Source organism: Chiloscyllium plagiosum, chromosome 14, assembly GCF_004010195.1.
Source record: "Chiloscyllium plagiosum isolate BGI_BamShark_2017 chromosome 14, ASM401019v2, whole genome shotgun sequence".
In the NCBI taxonomy this organism is placed as follows: Eukaryota; Metazoa; Chordata; class Chondrichthyes; order Orectolobiformes; family Hemiscylliidae; genus Chiloscyllium; species Chiloscyllium plagiosum.
Window position 1 is genome coordinate 10,517,482 of NC_057723.1, and position 17,035 is coordinate 10,534,516.

Below are 17,035 nucleotides of genomic sequence, written 5' to 3' on the forward strand. Positions count from 1 at the left end.
TGGTCATGCTAATAATGCCCTTGTCCTAAGAATGGATGAAAAAAGCCTTTCATTCTCGAGCAGTTTGTGTGCTGATAGAATGCTCAGTTATTTCAAAACGATGATGTTGACCTTTGTGAAAATGAATTTCTATTGATATTTTTACGGAATCACAATTGTTATAGCACAAAAGGAGGCCTTCAACCCATCACATCTGTGCTGGCATTCTGAATGAAAACTGCTCCTAGTACCAATCCCCATCTTTTCCCCTCCATAGCCCTGTTCATTCTTTCTTTTCAAGTCACAATCCAACTCCTTCTTAAGCGCCTCCACCACACTCTCAGGCAGCACATTCTCAGACCTTACCAGTGGCTGTGTGAAGAAGTTTCTCCTCATGTCTTCATTGCTTCTTTTGCCAATTACCTTAAATCTGTCTCCTGTCCTCCTTGATCCTTCCGCCTTATCTACCTCTCTGTACTCCACCCCTGATTTGAGTCGAAAAGTGTGGCTCTGGAAAAGCACGGCAGGTCAGGCAGCATCTGAGTAGCAGGAGAATCGACGTTTCGGGCATAAGTGATGAAGGGCTTATGCCTGAAAAGTCGATTTTCCTGCTCCTCGGATGCTGCCTGACCTGCTGTGCTTTTCCAGGCCCACACAATCACAGAATGGGATGTTTCCAATGAGGGCATCACTGAGTTTGTGTTCCTGGGGCTGAGAATGAAAGAAGTGAGGGAAATTATCTGGGCATTAGGTGAGTACAGAGTTGGTCTTCAGCAAATCTCCCTTTCCGTGGTTCAATATCGCACTATTGCATTGCTATCATCACAAATGAATAAGCTACTGAATGAAGAACTAATTCCAGAGCCACTGGAATCTATGGAACATGGTTCCTCATGAGGTCCTTCAGCAATTTTGTTTGAGTAAATAGAAGGTACTGCTTCCACTGAGTCAATAATTTGGTGGCACGGTGGCTCAGTGGTTAGCACTAGGGACCCGGGTTTTATTCCAGTCTCGGGCGACTGTCTGTTTAGGATTTGCACATCCTCCCCATGTCTGCGTGGGTGTGTTCTGTCTCCTCCTACAATCCAAAGATGTGCAGGTTAGGTGAATTGGCCATGCTAAATTGCCCATTGTAGGTTAGGTGCATTAGTCAGGGGTAAATGTAATGTAAAGGAATGGGTTTGGGTGGGTTAATCTTCGGAGGGTTAGTGTGGACCTGTTGGGTCAAATGGCCTGTTTCCACATTATAGGAATTCTATCAAATAATCTGTCACCATATGTTTGCAGGAAGCATAAAGAAGGTAAGACATTTTGAACGTAATGAATTATAATGAGCCAGAATGAGCAGCCTGAATGGGCAGGGGAAGTACAGTCATCAATAACTTTCAAAAGGAAAATAGTTAAATGCTTTAAAATATTATGATAGAGCATGAGGCAGAGGATACATTCGATAGCTCATTAAAATTGCTGGCATCAATATGATGGGCTGAATAGCCTTCTGGTGCGTTGTGTGATTATGTTTCTATATTTCTTCTCTTAGCAAGCTGTGTCTTCTCACAAAAGCTTCCAGCTGGATACACGGATTCACGTTTCTCCCTGAGCCTAAATGAAGAAAAGAGATGTTAGAGAGCTTCATGGTTATGTCCTAGGCTCATCCATCTCCATTGATGACCTTCCCTCTGCCCTAACATCAGAAGGGGCATGTTCCCTGATGGTTGTACAATCTTCAGCACCATTTGTGAATCCTCAGACTCTGAAGCAGTTTGAAAGCAACAAGGCGAGGACAACTTTCAGGCAAGTAATGTTTACGCTGCACAAGTGTCAGGCAATAGTCATCGCCTACAAGGAAGCTTCTAATAGTCATCACCTACAAGGAAGTTTCTAATGGTCATCCCCTATAAGGAAGCTTCTAATAGTCATCACCTACAAGGAAGCTTCTAATAGTCATCACCTACAAGGAAGTTTCTAATGGTCATCCCCTATAAGGAAGCTTCTAATGGTCATCCCCTACAAGGAAGCTTCTAATGGTCATCCCCTACAAGGAAGTTTCTAATGGTCATCCCCTATAAGGAAGCTTCTAATGGTCATCCCCTACAAGGAAGTTTCTAATAGTCATCACCTACAAGGAAGCTTCTAATGGTCATCCCCTATAAGGAAGCTTCTAATGGTCATCCCCTACAAGGAAGTTTCTAATGGTCATCACCTACAAGGAAGTTTCCAATGGTCATCACCTACAAGAAAGCTTCTAACTATCTCCACTTGACATTCAACAACATCACCATCACCGAATCCCCCATCATCAACATGCTGCGAGTTACCATTGACCAGAAACTGAAGTGGAGTAGCAATTGTAAGTATTAAAGCTGCAAGAGTGGTCCAGAAGTTGGGGATTTTGCAGTGGATAACTCACTTTTGGATCCCTTAGAGCGTGTCTGCCATCTGCAAGGCACAGGTGAGGGTTGTGATTGAATACTCCCCATTTGCCTAGATGAGTGCAGCTCCAACATTACTGAAAGCCAGGCACCATCCAGGATAAAGCACACACTTGATTAGTATTCCATCCACCATCTTCAAACTCACTCCCTCCACAACCACTGTGGCTAGTGACAGTGCTAATGTATATCACTACAGTAAGAAACTGCAGTAATTTAAAGTTCTTTTGACAATACCTTCCAAACCCATAACCTCTACCAGCTGGTAGGATAAGGACAGAAGATGCACAGAAACAGCATCATCTTGACATGTTCCTTCAGTGGTTCATGTTTCTGGAACTTGCTCCCTAACAGTGGTTAGCACAGCTGCCTCACAGTGTCGGAGACCCGGGTTTAATTCCCGCCTCAGGCGACTGACTGTGTGGAGTTTGCACGTTCTCCCCGTGTCTGCGTGGGTTTCCTCCGGGTGCTCTGGTTTCCTCCCACAGTCCAAAGATGTGCAGGTCAGGTGAATTGGCCATGCTAAATTGCCCGTAGTGTTAGGTAAGGGGTAAATGTAGTGGCATGGGTGGGTTGCGCTTCCGCAGGTCGGTGTGGACTTGTTGGGCCGAAGGGTCTGTTTCCACACTGTAATGTAATCTAAACTGTACTGTGGGTGTCCCTACACTGCATGGAGAGTAGCACTTTACCAAAGCAGCTTGTTGCCACGATTTTCGGCACAACTGACAATGAGCAATAAGTGAGATTGCCAGTGATGTTCACACCCCATAATTAATGAAAACATGATTCTTTTCCTGGTCTGGCAGCAGCAGTGGAGAGAAATCAGAGTTAACATTTCCTACAGGTTCTGAGGAAGGGTCACTCAATCCAAAACGTTAACTCTGATTTCTCTCCACAGGGGCTGCCAGACCTGCTGAGCTTTTCCAGCAATTTCTGGTTTTGTTTCTGATTTATGGCATCCGCAGTTCTTTCGGTTTTTGCTTGGATTCTTTTTCTGTTCCTTTTCATGTTGCTGAATGGCCCATTTCTACTCCTATGTTTCTATTATCACCGGGGGCTCCAAGGATTAAAATACACCACAAGATTGTATAAGTAAGATTGTATTCCCTGGAATTTAGAAAGTTAATGGGTGACTTAGAGTCACAGAGTCATAGAGATGTACAGCATGGAAACAGACCCTTTGGTCCAACCTGTCCATGCCAACAAGATATCCCAATCCAATCTGATCAAAGTTTTGAAGATACTCGTTATAGGAGGGATATTATTAAGCTGGAGAAGGTTTAGAAGGATTTACAGGATGTTACCGGGCATGGAAGGTTCGAGTTATAAAGAAAGGCTGGGACTTCTTTCACTGGAGCACTGGACATTGAGAGGTGACCTTGTAGAGGTTTATAAAATAATTAGGGGTACAGTTAGTGTTAATGGTAGTTGCCTTTTCCATAGGATAGGATATTTCAAGACTAGGGGGCACATTTTTATGGAGAAAGTGAGGACTGCAGATGCTGGAGATCAGAGTCGAAAAGTGTAGTGCTGGAAAAGCGCAGCAGGTCAGGAATGAAAATGAGAGGATAAGGTGAGAGGAGAGAGATTTTAAAAAGACACGAGGGGCAAATGTTTTTAGACAGAGAGTGGTTCGCATGAGGAATGAATTTCCTGAGGAAGTGGTTGATGTGGGTATAATTACAATGTTTAAAAGACATTTGGATAAGGACAGAATAGGGAAGGTTTGGAGGGATATGAGCCAGGAGCAGAGAGGTGGGACTAGTTTAGTTTGGGATTATGTTCAGCACGGACTGGTTGGACCGAAGGATCTGTTTCTGTGCTGTCTGACTCCAGGACTCAATATTAAGGGGAATTGGTAGGGCCGGTGGAGAGAAATTACAACCAAAGAAATGAAAGGATTTGGTGCAAGGGTAGGAAGAGTTAGGTCACAGATTCCCTGTGATCTCATGGGGTTAAATCGCTATTTTCTGTTACCAAGTTCCTACATAGGAATGAGAGACTGATTTAAGCTGTAGGATCTATGCATGTGATGTTGTAAAATGCTGGTAAGTACAATGATGATTAAAAGCATGCTGCCTGTCTTCACACTTCTGAAAACTGACCAGGGAAGAGAAATCAGATAACTGTCTATCATCTTTGAACTGTAAAATAAACCCATTGCAGTTTGGATAGATTGATTCCAGTATGTACTTTCCACGTTAACAATTTAGCTATTTGAGCACTGGGGCGAGAATCTGAGGAGCGTATGAAACCAGCAGTGGAAGAAAAAAACATCAAATTTTCAAAAACAAGGTGGTTGCTTAATGTCAAACAAAGAAACGGGGATGCTGGAAATTCAAAACAAAAAAAACCAGAAATTGCTGGAGAAATGCTGCAGTTCTGGCAGCATCTTTACAGAGAAAACAGAGTTAACATTGAGTCCGGGGATCCTTCTTCAGAAGGTTTTTTTGTTCACTGTTTTCTCTCCACAGACGCTGCCAGACCTGCTGAGTTCCTCCAGTATTTTCTGGATTTGGTTGCTTGGTAATGGGAATAATCCTCGTTAGGACAATGTGAAATCAGTCAACTAATGGTCAATATCCGCTCTTTCTCCTGAAGGCACCGAGTCCAATTAACCTACATGTTTCACAGACCCCAGTCTAACCCCTGCATCCATTCTGCAGACATCAGGTCCCCCCAAATAATGAGACAATTCGACGACACAAAGCTGTGATGATGACCTTGACTTTGCCTTTGCTGGAAGTGCAGACATTTAGTAGGAGGGCTCAGCGTTGAATCAGTCAGGAGTGCAAACCTGGTGCAATATCCCCCTCCCATCGTAGGGCAATGAGAATGACTTGATGAACCCTTGGCTATGACAAGCTAACGGCACAGAGCGAGGAATCAGATCTGGGCTGTCCCTGGAATTCTGCACATGGTGCTCTATTCTGTTCTCTGAGTTATAGAGTCTTCCAGAGTAAAACATTTGGGAAGAGGAGTTTTTGAATGAAGAGGTGTGAGGCTGCAAAGCATTTGATTGTATTTCACAGGAGGAGCTTCCACGTGGTAACTACTCACATTTGCACTTGTGATATCCAACGTAACCTGTGAGGAGAAGGCAGAAAACGAACAGCAGGCAGGAAAGCCTGAAGATAAACATATTTCCCACACTGGAATGTGAAGCTGTAATGTAAATAGCAGAGAGAGTGTCAGCAAACATCGAATCACACCCCTCTCCAACTTAGTGGCAGTACTCAGGGCATGCTGCACTGTCAGAGGGTCAGTACTGAGGGCGTGCCGCACTGTCAGAGGGTCAGTACTGAGGGAGTGCGGCACTGTCAGAGGGTCAGTATTGAGGGAGTGCTGTACTATCAGAGGGTCAGTACTGAGGGAGTGCTGCACTGCCTGAGGATCAGTGCTGAGGGAGTGCCACAATTTTAGAGGGTCAGTACTGTCGGAGGGTTTGTACTGACGGAGTGCTGCACTGTCAGAGTCAGTAATGAGGGAGTGCTGCAGTATCAGAGGGTCAGTATTGAAGGAGTGCCGCACAGCTGGAGGGATAGTAATTAGTGGTTATCGTCCTAAGGGAGGATTGCAGTGTTAATGGGATAGCATTACTTATTCCTTTTAGCATTTCCATCGTTCTGTAGGGTCATAGATCTCAACGAATGTCAGGATCAGCTCAGGGCACTGCATGGCTTTGTCCTGTTTTGTTCCACAGACTGAATGGGGTGCAGTGGTCACTTCCTGCTTCAGTGGAATTGATTGACCTCCTTCTCTTTCTTATTCCCTGGCTTGAGAAGGAAGTTTCTACATGCAATGTAGAGGGGCTGAATGTCCTCTTCCTGTTCATACTGTGATGGTTCACTCTCTTTTCAATCTTTTTCATTGTCTCTCAGAAGCATTTATAGAAGATATCATGATGTGAACTCACCATGAATATCAAGAAACTTGATTTCATTTACATTTGAATTGTTTCTTAATTAAAGCAGACACACTCTGCTTCCGTGTTTGATTCACCTTTTTATTGCTGAGACAAATTTGGATAATAATTGGCACAAGCTAATTAAATTTGTTTAGTTTGTTTACTCAATCTGGAACCAAAATCATTTGATCATTCTAGCAGACTTCACTGAGATTCTGCTGGCTGTCACCTGTCTCTGCTGGAACTCTAATGGGATAATGCTGGGACTCAATTGGAACTCCACTAGGTGTCTGTACTGTATGCTGGGACTGTGCTGAAACTAATTGAAATCTGCTGAGATTCTGCTGGACCTCTACTGGATTATTCTGAGATCCTGTTGGGACTGTGTTGGAACTAATTGAAATCTGCTGGGACCCTGCTGGAACTCTGTTGCGAACTTGCAGGGCTCTGCTAAAAATCTCATGGAACTCTGCTGGCAACATGCTGGGAGCATGCTCCATCTCTGCTGAGATACTGGGAACATTGCTGGGACTCTCCTAGAACTCTGCTGAATCACCCACAAACTGGGGTTTGCGGATTCAAAATAGGAATATAAACAGGTGGGGAATGAGTTGCTGCAATATATTGGCTTAAAGAACATGCGGATTGGAGGTAGACTGTGAACAGTGATGGGCTGAATTCCTTTACCCCATATCTGCATGCTAAAGGGCCTGGTGCATGTAAAATTATACTGTGTTGAAAGGCGTGTGGTTTATATGCATCTTAATATCATTTTTGGAGTTTGGATTTCAAAGTAGTGGCATATGGCTGTTTTCTTTACAGAAAAAAATGATCAGAGAGCACTTTGGAACCTGTGACCTAAACTATTATACACCAGATAGCAGGGGACTGCAAATCCCTGAGGTGCTAATGGAAAGTGGAATTTCCAAACCAGGAGAGTTTTGTGAGAAATCTGCGTGCTATTAGAGTTAAGAACGTTTTGGCTCTCAGATTTGTGTAAAGTTCACATTGGCAAATTTGGGAAAGACTCGTTAAGTCATTATTCCAGGAGCCTGTTAAATTGAACCTTAAATAGTTGAGGTTTAGGGTGTAATTTCTGTGAACTTGATTCACTGTAACAAATTGTGTCGGGAAGCGGGTTGAAACTATCTTTTACTGTTCGTTTTGAGATCATTCTAACTATAAATATTCAGTTGGCTAGTTTTAAAAATTTGTTCTTTTGTGATATAAGCTTATTTTCTGGTGACTGAACATATCTGTAGCCTCATGTGAGTGTGTCTCTGTCATAAATCACCATGTCAAAAGTCACATGACACCAGGTTATAGTCCAACAGGTTTATTTGAAATCACAAGCTTTCGGAGCGTAGCCCCTTCATCAAGTGACCTGAACAGCGCTCCGAAAATTTGTGATTTCGAAAAAACCTGTTGGACTGTAACCTGGTGTCATGTGACTTCTGACTTGTCCACCCCAGTCCAACACCGGCACCTCCACATCATGCTGAACAAAAACAAAACATAAGACCTATCAAGCCGGGTTTAATGCTTTCCCAGTATTACCATCAATTAGGATCACAATAATATTAAATGGAAAAACTATCAGTTCAATATATTCAACACTAATGTGGTTCTGTTCTCCGAGCTGGGAATTTGTGTTGCAGACGTTTGGTCCCCTGTCTAGGTGACATCCTCAGTGCTTGGGAGCCTCCTGGGAAACGCTTCTGTGATCTTTCCTCCGGCATTTCACAGGAGGCTCCCAAGCACTGAGGATCTCACCTAGACAGGGGACGAAACGTCTGCAACACAAATTCCCAGCTCGGCGAACAGGACCACAACAACGAGCACCCGAGCTACAAATCTTCTCACAAACTTTGAATATTCAACACTTACCAATAACCGTGAGCTGGTAATCAACAGTGTACTTCCCATCCTCAATAACACATTTCCATGCTACCTCACCCGACCTCATGTTCCTGACTGTCAGGCGTGTGGTTGTCTGGCTGTGGTTTGTGCTCATAGTGCTGCTGACATTCCCAGAGTTTCCCAATACTATAGATGGTGCTGAAAGGGTTAAAGACACTTGACAGAACAGAGTCGCAGTGCGGCCTTCCAGAGTGGGACCGGGAGGTTCAACTCCAACTAGAAGGAAACAGACAGATGCTTTAATCACAGTTTGAGAACAGCTCGCAGTGTTTTACATTTAGGAGCTGATCAACCTGCGCAGGGGATGGGGCTGCCTTCTTCCAGTGTGTGTAGGCATAGTTACTTTGATGTGCAGTAATTGTCACAAAGGGAAACATGGCAATCATTTTCAAAGGGAATGACTGCCATTTCCAACCTGGGGAAGAAACTGGTTTGTGTTGGACTCATTTTCTCGATGTAAGCCGGTGCAGTGATGACCAATTCGATGACCCACTCTCAGTCTTGGCACATAGCCAAGCTGCTGTCAACACTATCGTATTTCCCCAGGCGCCTATTGCTGACATTTTGGGGCATTTTGCACCTCTACCAGTGTATGGTACTGGGTTAGAGTTAGGGTTAGGGTTAGGGTTAGCGTAAAGTAGTTTGCTGTCACTAATCCTCTTTGCCTTGTTTTGGCTCGCTCCAGTGATGAGTGACAGACCACCATTGTACATTTACACTGTTCCCAGATCACAGGAAGGTTTATTATAGTATCAATAATTATAAATACATTTTTATCAGAGAGTTGGCTAAGATATATCTGCTCCTTCTGAAATACCAGAGCAGAACCATTGTCAGACTGTGACAGCAGTAAAAGAGGTGGAGCTAATGTAACATGAACATTAACCTCTTCAGAACCAGACTTGGAAGAATGGTGAGTCTCTTGCATGAGGACCGATGGCCCTGGTTCTGATCTAGGGATCATTTCTCTGTTTTCTCTCTCAAATATCCTTCAAGAACAACATTGTTCTTTGAGATAAAAAGCAGAAGAACTGCAGATGCTGTCAATCAAAAACAAAACAAAGTTGCTGGAGAAGCTCAGCAGGTCTGGTAGCATCTCTGAAGAGAAATCAGAGTTAACATTTTGGGTCCAGTGAGGGACTAGTTCTGTGAAAGGGTCACTAGACCTGAAACGATAACTGATTTCTCTTCATAGGTGCTGCCAGACCTGCTGATTTTCTCCAGTAACTTTTGTTTTTGTTTTTGTTGCTCTAGGCCCATTTCCTTATCTAAAGGACTCTGAATCTCCTGAAACTCCTTCCTAGAAGGCACTTGCTCTATATTTTCTTCCTTGTACTATTCTGGATTTCTGGATTATCCAGTCACCTTCTATGTGAGGTAGTTTGCTTCTTTCCAGTATGACCAGGCAGTTTTCCCCTCTTAGGTTGTGCCCTGGATCTGTAGACATTGGTCTGTCTCCCATGGAATTATATGCAACATAACTCCCACAAGTTGTTGATCAGGTTAGAAATCTTCAGTTCACTTTCTGGTTGTTTGACTGGTGAAATATTTCTTCGGACTCTCAGTCATGTTACAGAAGGACTGCTGCTCATCCTGCAATCTCTCACTCTCTCTCACTGCCACTACCGTTCTGCTGTCTGAAGTGAAAGATTCCAGAGTGGGTGGGTTGACCTTGCTCATCCCTGTTCACAGTTTTTTTTTTGTTTTTTCTCACAACGTTTGCTGGGAGTTTTATTTTCTGATCTGTCTGCCTTGACAATCCTGTATAATTGCAGATGTCAGGATGAGATATGAGATCTTGAATCTTTATTGAGATCTGGCCATCACTTTGCTGAGTGAGCCCTGGCAATGCATAAGTGTCCCCGATGTGACCTTTTCAGTCCATGTTCCAAATTCTGGAATAATTAATCTTTTGTCGTACACAAGTAAATCGTCCCCGATTGTGAATTGTGGTTGACCCTTTTGGCCAGATTGCTGAATTGTTGGCCGTCCTTCAGCACTATTCTGGCAAACGGTGATGCAGTTTTTGGAGAATCGAAGCAGACCCTTCGGCCCACCATGTCTATGCTGACCAACAAATACCAAACTATACTAATCCCATTTACCTGCACTTGGTCCAGAGTCTAGAGATGCCCTGGCATTTTGAGTACTCATCCAGATACGTCTTAAATGTTCTGGGGGAGCATAAAGCAGTACGGCAAAGGAACAGGCCCTTCAGCCCACCAGATCTGTGCCAACTATGGTGCCATTCTAAACTAATCCCACCTGCCTGCACATGGTCCCTATCCCTCTATTCCCTGCCTATTCATGTGTCTGTCAACATGCCTCTTAAGCATTGCTAACGTATCTGTTTCTGCCCCCTGTGTAAAAAAAAACTTTCCTCACACCCCTCCTTTAAAGTTTTCTTCTCTCACCATAACCCGATGCTCCCTGGTATTTGACATTTCCACCTGAGGATGGAAACTCCAACTATCCACCCTCTCCCTGCCTCTCATTATTTTATATACTGCTAGGAGGTCGCTCCTCAGCCTCTGACGCTCTAGCAAAAACAATCTAAGTTTTTCCAACCTCTCCTTTGGGCTTATACACTCCAATCTAGGCAACATTGTTGTAACCTTCTTTTACACCCACCCCAAAACATCCACATCCTTCCAATAGTGTGGTGACCAGAACTGTGTACAATATTCCACATTTGGCCGAACTACAGTTTCATGCAGCTGTAACATAATTTGCCAAATTCTGTGCTCAGTGTTTGAATTGATGAAGGCAGCATGCTGTATGCCCTCTTTACCTGCCTCTTTTAGAGAGCTATGGGCATGTTCCCTCTCTACATCAATCTTCCTCAGGGTCCTGCCATTTTCTCTCCTTTTGCATTTGACTTCCCAGAATGCATCACCTCAAGCTTCCCTGGATGAAATGCCTTCTGCCGTTTCTCTGCCCAGCGTTTCGGTACCCTGCTCTATCCTTTGACAACTTTCTTCACTATCCACAACTCCACCAATTTTCATGCTGTCTGCAAACTTAACTAATCAGACCACCTGCATTTTCATCCAAATGATTTATATAAATTACAAATAACAGCGGTCCCAGCATTGACCCTTGTGGTACACCACTGGTCACAGATCTCCAGTCAGAAACACCCCTCCACAACTACCCTCTGCCTTCTATGACCAAGCCAATTTTGTATCCAACATACCAAGTCACAATGGATCCTACGTGACTTAATCTTCTGGACCAGCCTGGTCACTGTTTTGTTCCTGCTGTATTTTGGCTTGCTGGCTCATGTTTCGTTTTGGCCATATGAAACACTTTCTGTCACAGCTAATGTCTGCAGATTCTTTCCTCTGTTTGCATTCTGCCATGAACCTTGAAACTCGATAATGCCTTCTACTGCTCGCCTCTTACCCAATTAATCAGTAATGATCTGTTTCTAGGCTGTTTGTTCACAGACCTGTTGTTCTCTGGAGGGTCTCAATCTCCTGAAACTCTTCTGTTGAAGTGAAGGTTGAGAAATACAGGCATGCTTAGAAATGAAGTTGATTGACTGCAACCAACATACAGATAATCAAATCTCTTATTTGCATTGCACTGTAGTGTAACTTGTGGAGCCCTTATTGCTTCCAACAGTTAGACATATGTAAACTTGCTCCTGTAGGTGGGAACGTCAACTGGTCAGGCATGATATCAGGTCTGAGAGGACAGTAACACTCACTCCTGTGTCATGCAAAAATACGGCTGTCTATTGATGTTGATAAATTCTGTCTCGCCTAACTTGTTTGGATTAATTATTTCCCATCAGAATGCCTTGGCTTTCTTTTCCAATGGAGATATCTCGTGATGGTATCTTTTCTAATGGTCTTGGGTGTTCTACTGTGTCGGCCATTTTATTTCTGTCACCACCTGTACCTCTGCTGCTTTGAAACTATGTCTTACGTCACCTGGAAGTGACCTATCATTTTGAAAATATGCAGTTCGTAAGTGATGATGTGATTGTGTCCGTGAGCCCTTGCTGTCCTGTAGTGCTAATGTTCAGGCGTTTAATTTGTTTTCTGTGTTGAGTTGTTACTGGGTTATTTTTACTTTATAAAGTTAATAGACTCTGTTGCCCTCTTGAGCTAGTGTTGGTCTTTTCCCCTCAGGATCTGTTGGAGTGTCTTTCTGCTTTCTGCTTCCAACACTGTTTGAATAGCATTCTCCAAATTTAGATTAGATCAGATTCCCTACAGTGTGGAAACAGGCCCTTCGGCCTAACAAGTCCACACCGACATGCCGAAGAGTAACCCACCCCGACCAATTTCCCTCTGACAAGTGCATCTAACACTGTGGGCAATTTAGCGTGGCCAATCCCTCTGACCGGCACATCTTTGGATGCACTCGAAGGAAACCCAAGCAGTCACGGGGAGAATGTGCAAACTCCAAGATCTTACTTCTACTCGAAGAAATTTGTCAAAATTTCATCAAGAATTCCAACAACAATTTAATGAATTCTGATTTCACAACTCCATGTTTACAATTTTCCTCTGCACTGAAATGAAACGGAATCACGAGATTCTTCTGATTGTCCGATTCTTCTTGCATTTTCAAGTTGTTTATTTGTTCTCAATATTGTTCAAAAGTCTTTGGCACATCTTTAAACATGTCAGTACACACTTCAATATATTAGCTGCTAATAACCTCATTTAAATTGGACCCACTGAATATAAGAATGTGCTAACTTACTTAGCTTCAGTCTTGTATTTAATTGATGCTGAATTGTAAAAAACATTATCTCTGTGAATTCTAATCCTGTGCTTTGGATTTTCCTTCTCCGAATTTGAATTGGCTACAAAGTATTAGATAATTTTCCATTTCTTTTCAATGTGCTGATTAATCATATTGCTGTAACAATTTTATTAGGTCTGTATCTTTTTGATGATGTTTTAAATCTGCTGCTGTTTAAATCTTTACTCACCAATACTGTTCCAAACCGAATGACTGCTGATCTTGCTAGACTCCACAACATTTTCCTTGTTTGCCAGTTACTTGTTCAGTACCAGAACGCCCCCGGTGCTCACCTTCCACCCCACCAACCTTCACATAAACCGCATCATCCACCGACATTTCCACCACCTCCAAATGGACCCCACCACCAGAGATATATTTCCCTCCCCACCACTTTCTGCTTTCTGCAAAGACCATTCCCTCCGTGACTACCTGGTCAGGTCCACGCCCCCCAACAACCCACCCTCCCGTCCTGGCACCTTCCCCTGCCACCGCAGGAATTGCAAAACCTGCGCCCACACCACCTCTCTCACCTCCATCTAAGGCCCTAAAGGACCCTTCCACATCCATCAAAGTTTTACCTGCACATCCACTAATATCATTTATTGTATCCGTTGCTCCCGATGTGGTCTCCTCTACATTGGGGAGACTGGGCGCGTCCTAGCAGAGCGCTTTAGGGAACATCTCGGGACAATCGCACCAATCAACCACACCGCCCTGTGGCCCAACATTTCAACACCCCCTCCCACTCTGCTGAGGACATGCAGGTCCTGGGCCTCCTCCACATTTGTTCCCTCACCACCTGACGCTTGGAGGAAGAACACCTCATCTTCTGCCTCGCAACACTTCAACCCCAGGGCATCAATGTGGACTTCACTTCCTGCCTCTATTCCTGATGAAGGGCTTTTGCCCGAAACATCGATTCTCCTGCTCCTTGGATGCCGCCTGACCTACTGTGCTTTTCCAGCACCACTCTGGTCTAACCATTTGTTCAGTACCGGCTGTCCGACAATGCAGCACACCCTCAGCTCTGCTCCTCTCTCCTTGCATATTCTCAGTGCTGATTTCCTGACAATACTAACTTCCTGATCTTGCTGTAATGATCCTTCCATCATGCAGTACTCCCCTAGTACTGCAGTGGAACATCACCCTTGATCCTAGTGCTTAGGTCCTGGAGTGGGACTGTGACATGATTGTGTGTACCTTCAGCCAAACCACAACTGATTTTGTTTTGTTAATTCACTCACAGGATTCGAGAGCTGCTACTGTTCATTCTTAATTGCCCAGAGGGTGGGTAAGAGGCAAACACATTGTTCTTTGTCGAATAGTGAAGTGCTGGAAAAGTGCAACCAGACAGGCAACATCTGAGGAGAGTCGATGTTTCAACCATAAGCATTCCTGGTGAAGGACTTATGCTGGAAATATTAACTCTCCTGCTCCTTGGATGCTGCCTGACCGGCTGTGCTCTCCCAGTGCCACACATTTCGTCTCTGATCTCCTGCCCTCATTTTCTCGACAATGTTTCCTTGACTGTTATCAGACTTTTAGTTCCAATTCTTCGATTGTCACTAATCTGCTGTGGTGGGGTTTGAACCCAAGTTCCCCAGAACATGACCTGGGTCTCTGGATATTACCACTAGGCCGTTTCCTCCCCTAAGTAGAGGTGAAAGAATGACTCACCTTTTACTGTGATGAGCTGGAACACAGTCTCTACGAGACTTTCATTTTTCTCTTGTTGAAAGGTGAAATTCCCAGCGTCAGTAAACTCCACCCCATCAATGTGCAGCCTGCAGCCAGCCAGGATGTGCAGCCGTCTCTGCAAGAAGCAAAGACTAGAATCGAGAGGCGTCCCACTGAAGTTTTGTGCCGTCAGTGCCAATTGAAATCCTGTTCCCTTTCCTGAACAATTCCACTGTGGTTTCCAGAGCCAGGTCCCCTTGAGGCACGCGGGGTATGTCAGGTGTACTGAGAAATTCACTGAGGATCCCACTGTAGCATACACAGTCCGAGCTGTAAATACCAATACCACATATTCATATTGTGAAATTAGAACCTCTAAATTAAACACGGGGCCTTCAAGCTCAGGTGAGCTCCTCCAATTAATCATTCAGAATCCTTACTCAGAGACTCAACAGAATGGATACACGAAGGGGATGGAGGGTGACTAGAATAAGGAGGAGGAATCTCAGAATAAGGGGAATGACACTTGGGATTGAAATTAGGAGGAATTACTTGACTCAAAGAATGATGAATCTTTGGAATTCCCTGCCCCGGATTGTGACCTCACGGAGTGGCTGTATTGACTCAAAGGGCTGAATGGCCTTACTCATGCTTTGAGTTCTCATGTTTTCATGTTCATCCACCCTCCCGCTTTACACTGTTTCCCTGGCTTGCTGTATATGTGAGCTCCTGTATATTGCTGGTGAGGTTGGAGTGATAATTTTCCCCTGTGCTTATTAGTGATTTGGAGAGGAAAGATTCAGATTTGTAGCTAATACCAAGTCCGGGGACGCAGTAAGTGCTGCAGAAGTGAATGGGATGTTACAAAGAAAGGGACATTATGTGTGAGTCTATAGCAGCTGGAGCTCAGTGTGGCTAAAGCCACAAAGGATTTTATAAAGGTTAGGTCTGGATTTTTAAAAAATGGCGAGGAAGTGAGAATTCTGGAGGAGCAGAGAGACTTTGGCTAACAGTCTATTAGCCTTTCCAGCAATATCAGGCTGAGAGCTATGGCAGGCAGGGAGTACAAGGTTAACATCGATGCAAAATACATCCTTGTGATGTGTGTACAGCCTCGTCCTCCTGTGGTCAGTTACACTCCCTCTCAGGGCTGTGTGCTACAGTTTATAGCAGCACTTCAAGCCTCATTGCTTTTACATACTGAGCTGATGACCTGATTCTGCTGGGCTCTGGTTTCCGGCTTGCTTGTCCCCTCACAAAACATTTACAGCACTTGAAGCTGAGCATTCAGTCGGATTGATCTCTGTTGGTGATTATACTCATGCAAGCTCTTGCCTTACTTTGCCTACCCTTCCTAGCTCTATTCTTTTCATCCTTATGTGCTGCCCATCGTTCTCTGTGCAAAGGCAGCTTCTTCTAAATTCTCTATTTGATGTATCAGTGACAATCTGATGAATATACATTCATGCAAATACACAAATTTGGAGCAGGAGTAGACCATTCTGCCCCCTAGCCTGTTCTGTCATTCATTGGCTAGATTTAATAGCCCCTAATTCTGCTCCCTCCTACAAGCTGAATATCTTCTCTGGATCTACGCAGTCAACAGGCTCTGTGTCCTTCAACGAAAGCCTTCAGGTCCCCGTAAACATCAACATTTACAAATTCACACCCTTTAAAAAATATTCTGCTTTTCTGTTCCTACTTACTAAACAAGTAACCTCAAACTTCCCCACTTTATAATCTGTCTGCAATCGATTTAGAGGGATTACTGTCCCAGTTAGTGAGTGATTACTGTCCATCCCGCCTTGGTTAGTGAGTGATTACTGTCCCATCTATCCCGGTTAGTGAGTGATTAATATCCCATTTGTCCCGGTTAGTGAGTGATTACTATCCATCCCATCGTGGTTAATGAGTGATTTCTGTCCCAGTTAGTGAATGATTACTGTCCATCCTATTCTATTTTGTGAGTGAGAGTTCTTCATTCTGTCTGAGTTAGTGAGTGATAACTGTCTATTCTCTCCTGGTTAGTGAATGATAACCGTCACATCTGTCCTAGTTAGTGGGTGCTAACTGTCCAGTCACTGGGCTGAGAGTTGAATTTAATGTGAACCAAGATTTGAAACAAATCTGATATCTGAGATAGATGTGCCAAAAGGATCGGTGCTAGGTTCTCTACTTTTTGTCATTTACATAAATGATTTGGATGCGAGCATAAGAGGTACAGTTAGTAAGTTTGCAGATGACATCAAAATTGGAGGTGTAGTGGACAGCGAAGAGGGTTACCTCAGATTACAACAGGATCTGGACAAGATGGGCCAATGGGCTGAGAAGTGGCAGATGGAGTTTAATTCAGATA

At 44.0% G+C, this 17,035-nt stretch overlaps 1 protein-coding gene across 1 annotated transcript in view; it reads right to left on the bottom strand.

Annotated features, from left to right (window-relative positions):
* Window positions 1–1,169: 1,169 nt before the first annotated feature.
* Window positions 1,170–17,035, bottom strand: part of LOC122556886 — a 20,860-nt gene continuing 4,994 nt past the window's right edge. Inside the window, exons 2-5 of the mRNA XM_043704146.1 lie at window positions 14,680–15,009; window positions 8,206–8,454; window positions 5,472–5,576; window positions 1,170–1,581 (exon numbers count right to left, since the gene is read on the bottom strand). Coding sequence (XP_043560081.1) covers window positions 1,502–1,581; window positions 5,472–5,576; window positions 8,206–8,454; window positions 14,680–15,009 — 764 coding nt within the window. The 3' untranslated portion in view covers window positions 1,170–1,501. The remainder of the gene's footprint in view (window positions 1,582–5,471; window positions 5,577–8,205; window positions 8,455–14,679; window positions 15,010–17,035) is intronic.